The sequence below is a fragment of the Mastomys coucha genome, unplaced genomic scaffold (genome assembly GCF_008632895.1).
Source record: "Mastomys coucha isolate ucsf_1 unplaced genomic scaffold, UCSF_Mcou_1 pScaffold7, whole genome shotgun sequence".
In the NCBI taxonomy this organism is placed as follows: domain Eukaryota; kingdom Metazoa; phylum Chordata; class Mammalia; order Rodentia; family Muridae; genus Mastomys; species Mastomys coucha.
The window spans coordinates 93301903-93308594 of record NW_022196913.1 but is presented as its reverse complement, the minus strand read 5'-3'; the positions used below and the strand labels follow the sequence as shown (position 1 = coordinate 93308594).

The following is a 6692-nucleotide window of genomic DNA, read 5'->3' as shown; positions in this document are numbered from 1 at the left end:
AATTAACCCTTGGCTACACAGTGAGTATATATGAGCCTGGGCTAGAGAAGACCCCTTCTCAAAAACAAGCAAACACACCCCAAAGAATACTGGCCAGAAAAATAAATAATGGGGAGGAGGTATGAAATGGCTCAGTAGGTAAAAATGCTTGCCATTAAACCTAACAACCTGAGTTTAATCTTTAGGAATCATATGATGGACTCTCTTAATTTGTCCTCTGACATCTACATGTGTGCTGCTGTGTACACATGTTCCTTCTCTCCTACACACACACACACACACACACACACACACACACACACGAAAATGTAAAATACAAATGTAGAACAAAACAGAAGTAGATATTGGGTGATGGGTAGGGAAATCTATTGCCACTCCTGACCACTTAGATACCTGGTTTAAGCACCAGAATCTGTTACCTAGGTTTCCTGCCTCTCCAGGGCAGTGGGGATGGGGCCGGTGTCCTCTGTAATTTGGATCTGGGGCTCAGAAGAGGTATCTGAGAAAAAGATGCAGATTTTATAGTCCTGAGCAAGGGCATCAGAGGCTGTGGGGTAGGATGAAGTTACCCAGGACAGGTAGGGAGACAGGTAAGAGGATGGATGGGGTGGAGGTCTGGGAAACTACACTTTAAGTACAAGGGAAAAGAAGATGTCAGAGATGGAGGGAGAAGAAAAGAGGAAAAAGAGATGGACATAAGCAAGAAAATGGGGCTGGGAAGGTGACTCCAAGAAGCCAAGGAAAGGGCTCGCTGCGTTTGAGCATGACTGGCCACTGGTGACACGTAGCACTAAAGCTATCTTGGCAAGCAGATGGCAAAGAAATCGAAGCTTAAAGGAAGCCTTTATGATACATGCTGCCCGGAAGCCTCTGGATAGGTGCTATTTTCAATTCCTTGAGTTAAGCAGGGCAGTGGTGGCGCATGCCTTTAATCCCAGCACTTGGGAGGCAGAGGCAGGTGGAGTTCTGAGTTCAAGGCCAGCCTGGTCTTAAGTAAATTCCAGGACAGTCAGGGCTACACAGTGAAACCCTGTCTCAAAAAACAAACAAACAAAAATTCCTTGAGTTAAGTGGAATGGCAAAAGAAACACTTGAATATGAGGTTGTTACTTTAAGGGCCTTTTTTCCTTTTCTCAAAGTTCGTGTCTCTTGTAGGGTTTAGCACTGGTGGACAGAAACTCAAGACCAGAAATCATATTTTTGCTCAAAGTAGATGATTTGCCTGAGGGGACACAGGAGCGTTTTAATAGTCTATTCTCTCTAAGGGAAAAGTGGACGGAAGAAGACATCACTCCATATATCCAGTAAGTGAGTCATCCAGAGTGGGTTATGACAGGTCTTTTTTTTTTTTTAAGTTTTATTGCATTATGATGAGAAAAGTTACATGATTTCAATTTATCTGAATTTGTTAACATTTAAAGACATATTTTTAGTAAATAGAATTAAATCACATTCTTGTTTCCCTTCAATACCTACAATATCAACCAAAAAAAAAAAAAAAAGACAGTTATTCTTTAAAATACTGGGTAGGGTTTTAATACAGCATTGTTGCGTGTTCCCTGAGGAAACAGTGTCCCTGGAAACTTTCTCACGTGGCCCCTCTATCATTGCCTGATATCTCATTCTGAAGGTGGAGTGTGTGTTATCTTTTCTGCTTGACATTCCTTCCACAGTCCTCTTTCTGCTCTCCTTCCTGCAAAATCACCGTTCCTGGTGGGAGAGAAGATGCACTCATGTCTCAAGGGTAACCGCCTCTTACTGATTGCCAACTCCTGTCCTGCCTGCTGCCGCAGCCCTTACTTTTGTCATTTTTGGTTAGATTTGTTTATCTATTTAATCTGGGAGTGTGTGTGTGGGGTGTGTGTGTGTGTGTGTGTGTGTGTGTGTGAGAATGCAGATGCATGTGTGGAGGTCAGAGGACAACCTTGGGTATTGGTCTATGTCTCCCTTCTCTTTCTACTTTATTTGAGACAAGTTCTCCTGTTGTCTTTGTTTGTTTGTTTGTTTGGTTTTTGGCTCCTTATGCCAGGCTAGCTGGCCCAAGTGATTTTTGGAGATTCTCCCGTCCCCGTCTTCTGTCTCCACCAGGGAGTGCTGGGGTACAGACCCATGCTATTGCATCCAGCTTTATGTAGTTTCTGGAGATTAGAGCTCTGGTCCTCTCATTTGTACAGCAAGCACCTCACCTATGGAGCTATCTCCTTCTTAGCCTTGCTTTGGCTTTTTGAAGCTCAGTCCCAGGTAGCTCAGGCTGGCTTTCAGCTTGCTATGTAGCTGAGGGTGACCTTGAGCCCTGATCTTCCTTTCCATGCTGGAGTTGCAGGAACGAGCTACCATGCCCATCAGCTGTCTTAACTTAGTATACATTTTATTATTTTATTTTAGTTTTTAGACTGGGTCTCATCTGATAGCCTAGGTTAGCCTCAAACTCATTATGTAGTTTAGGCTGGTCTGCAATTTATGATCTTTCTGCCTCACACTTTCAAATGCTGCAGTTATAGGAATATCCACTACTACACCTGAATCTTGAATTATTCTTTAATATCACGGTAGAGGCCAGATTCCAGAAGAGCAAGTTAGCCTTGATGTCCCAAGTCTGCCAACCCTTGAAATCCATTAGCAGCACCATCACTGTTGTTGCATACCTTGCAGGCCATCTTTCTTTTCTCCACACTGTTTTTATTCTGAGTTCTCTCTAGCTCCTGCTCTGTACATGTTCTTCCTCACTTCTCTCTCCCTTTCAGTGAAACCTAACTTTTTGCTGATTCTGACCTACATCAGCAGCTGAAGTTTCTGGAGAAAAGTCTACAAGGGGATCACCAGAATTATATAGAATTTAGCCCAAGACTGGCCTGACACTGTATCTCATGAAACCTTCCTACCCTTATACCTTCAAGCCTTTTCTCTTTAGATACCACTAACACCCCATTTTGTCTTCACTCCCAGCTCATGATCTCATTCCTTGAGGAAATGGAAGCAATTAAACAGGAACCACCTCCTTTCCCATTGCAAAGCTTCAAGCCCCTCATGTCTGCACTTTTTCCTTTTGGAAATTTCTGAATTTTCTGTAGCTGTACAGATACTCGTGAGCCTTAATCTGGTTGTTGGGAATTGACTTTTAGGACCTCTGCTCATTCTAATCAACCCCACTCACTCCGGTAGACCCCGCTTGCTCAGTCCCAGCCCAAAGATTTATTTGTTATTATAAATAAGTACACTGTAGCTGTCTTCAGACACACCAGATCTCATGGGTGGTTGTGAGCCACTATGTGGTTGCTGAGAATTGAACTCAGGACCTTTGGAAGAACAGTTGGTGCTCTTACCCACTGAGCCATCTCACCAGCCTCTGGGCAAGGACTTTTAAAGGGGAAAAAAAAACACATGAAGATCTTCAATATCTATACAAGCAAGTAAAAGCATGTTTTGTTGTGTTCTTCTTTGTTCTGCCAAGTTAAGTGATTAAGGAAACTCAAAACAATCTTTGAGTATCTGCGTTAGCAAGTTACAGAAGCAAAAAAGTAGTCATATAACAAGTAGATAGTCATGGCTGTATGTTTTTGGGTGGGAGTCACCAAGTCAGGGTTACTGGGAATTTATCTTCTAGGGACTGGAGTCAGAGACGGACAGTTGGTGTATACCAAGGTGGGCACATAGCATAACATGGGGCTTCCTTAGCCATTACACAAGCTCTATCCTGTCAGGGTTAGGGTTAGGGTTAGGGTTCGGGTTCCTGTATCTGCTTCTCTTTGAGCTGCTGGGATGTTTGGAGAATGATCTGTTTGATACCATGAGTTCTGAGATCTAAATTCAAGTTCTCATGATTGTAGAGCAAGAGCTCCTAACCACTGAGTCATCTCTCAGTTCCATTGTCCCTCCTCTTGAGCACGGTCCTCCCTTTGCATTAGATTCATCTCTTCTGGCCTTTCCTAAGACTTAGCCAAGTTATCTCTTCTCCCATCCTGGGTTATCCCCATGACACATATTCTAAAGTGTCATCCAGACAGCAATGCAGTCGCATGGCTTTTTTCCCCCATTGTAAGAAATTTCCGACTGAACTAGGCATGTTCTCCACTACTGAGCTTTGTCTTCAGCCCTACTTATTTATTTGTGGCAGAGAGAGAAGAGTGTGCCATGGCTTATATGTAGAATCAGATGACAACTTTTAATAGTTGGTTCTTTCTTTTTACAATGTTCAATCCTAGGGACTGAACTCAGGCCATCAGGCTTGTAGTAAATGCCTTCATCTGCCGAGTCATCTCACCCTCAACCTTTTAAATCAGTCAATCAATCAATCTATCAATCCATTTATCTTTCTATCTTCCTTCCTTCCTTTCCTCCTCCTCTCTCCTTTTCCCTCTCCCTTTCTATTTTGAGACAGGTTCTTACTAGGTTGCTTGGGTAGGCTTGGAACTCACTAATATTTCAGTTAGGACCTCAATGCCTTCTGCCTCAGACTCCCAACAAGCTAAGATTACAGACTTATGCACCTGTGCCACAAGGCCCAGCTACAATTTTTTTTTTTTTTTTTTTTTTTGGTTTTTTCGAGACAGGGTTTCTCTGTGTAGCCCTGGCTGTCCTGGAACTCACTCTGTAGACCAGGCTGGCCTCGAACTCAGAAATCCGCCGGCCTCTGCCTCCCAAGTGCTGGGATTAAAGGCGTGTGCCACCCTCCCTTCCCCCCTCCCCTACATTTTTTGTTCTAGTTTAGAAGTTGATGTTTTCCATGACCTACCAATTGTTAAACCTTACAAAGTAACAACATAATGAGTCCTCCATGTTCTCACTGCCCAGCCTTCATAGTCAGCTCATTGCCTTCATTGTTTAGAGCTTAGGCCATATTATGCTTTGACTGTTTTTAAAAACACTACTGTTAGCTTTGCTTTTACACTTAAGTCACAAGCCCTTGTATGTGTATGTCATGGCTCTCTTTGCTCTGTCTCTCTGTGTCATCTGCTCCCTCCTCAATATGCTTCAAGCAGTTTTCTTTTTGAGGTACATAAAATGTCCAAGAAGGGTACACAATCTAGACAGGCTCATACTTGGCAAGCATAGGATGCAGGTTCTTTAACTGCAGGCTCCTCTAGATCACACTGATTCTATCTGTAATGTAAAGACTACATGATATAATGACAATAATATATGGCACTTTAAAGTTGTACATGCATGGGGGCCAAATTTGACCTTCATTTACTACCTGATTTTGTTTCCTCATATCTAATACAGGGTTAAATAACCCATTACACCTATTCTTATAAAGGTTAAATGAAATGACACACATAGTCTGCCTACTTCAGTTAAGATTTAGAAGCAGTTGCCACTGCTCTCACAAAGATGGCTTTGGCGGGTATTAATAAAGTGAGCTGCATTGTATTATATTACGTTCCTGAAAATGTTCATGGCGTTCATTTATTTTTATCCACAGAGATTTGTGCGGAGAGAAGCAAACTATAGGTGCGTTGCTTACTAAATATTCTCGGTCTTCAATGCAAAATGGCATCAAAGTTTATAATTCAAGGAGACTCATTTCTTAAAAGAACGACATACTGAATTGCTTCATAAAGTTGCTGGATACAATAAAAAATCCTTTTGCATATTTTTATCTCTGACTTCTTTAAAAGTTAAGTTTTCCTTATGATTATTGCATATGTACATGATGTGTGTGTACATGGGTACATGCCACTGCAGGCATGCACACATCAAGGGACTTCCTCATAGAGCCATTTTTCACCTTCTGCTTTTCAGGCAGAAGTTCAGGGATCAAACTCAGATTGCCAGGTTTGCTACCTGTTCAACCATCTTGTTGGCCTCATTGGCTTCTAAAACCAATTCTTTGAATACCTCTTTCTCCTCTTCAGCACCTTGTAACTACTACCCTCCCCACCTTTTTTATTTCTTAAATGCCAGTTGGTGGCAGTGGTGGTGGTGCACACCTTTAATCCCAGCACTTAGAAGGCTGAGGCAGATGGATCTCTAAGTTTAAGGCTTGTCTTGTCTACAGATCAAGTTCCAGGACAGCCAGGACTACACAAAGAAACCCTAACTTGAAAAAAAAATCTGTATTTATTATATCTTGAAGTCTGGGAGAATTCTATATATAGAAAGTTCTGTTTTTCACATATAAAATTCCATATCTTTATGATTTCGTATCCTACTTATTAATACATTTAAAAAGTTTCCTGAAGAACTATTAGTAATAGTGTCATTCAGAGGTTTATTTTGTTAAAAGCTGTTTCTATAAATATACTATCTATCTACATACATGTATATGTATACACACACACACACACAAGGGATTTATTTATTCGAGTGGCTTACAGGCTGTGGTCCAGTTAGTCCAACAATGGCTATCTACCAATGGAAAGTCAAGGAATTCAGTAGTTGTTCAGTGTATGAGGCTGTGTGTCTGAGCTGGTCTTCAGTATCCTCCAGCTGTAAGAAGTAGGATCTAATGCTACCGGAGAAATGAGCTTGCCAGCAAGAGAACAAACAGGTAAAGAGCAAAAGCTTCCTTCTTCCCTGGCCTTTATATTGGCTGCTACCAGAAGGTATGTATGTCCCAGATTAAAGGTGGGTCTTCCCAAGCCGGGCGGTGGTGGCACACACCTTTAATCCCAGCATTTGGGAGGCAGAGACAGGCAGATTTCTGAGTCTGAGGCCAGCCTGGTCTACAGAGTGAGTTCCAGAACAGCCAG

General features: G+C 42.1%; 1 protein-coding gene across 3 annotated transcripts in view; it reads left to right on the top strand.

Annotated features, from left to right (window-relative positions):
* The window catches only part of Dscc1 (DNA replication and sister chromatid cohesion 1), a 21448-nt gene extending 15855 nt beyond the window's left edge, over positions 1–5593 (top strand). For 2 of the 3 annotated variants that reach the window (XM_031357931.1, XM_031357933.1), the window contains exons 8-9: positions 1156–1304; positions 5423–5593. In XM_031357931.1, coding sequence (XP_031213791.1) covers positions 1156–1304; positions 5423–5531 — 258 coding nt within the window. In that variant the 3' untranslated portion in view covers positions 5532–5593. The remainder of the gene's footprint in view (positions 1–1155; positions 1305–5422) is intronic. The other variant, XM_031357932.1, reaches the window with a different exon arrangement.
* Positions 5594–6692: the final 1099 nt, after the last annotated feature.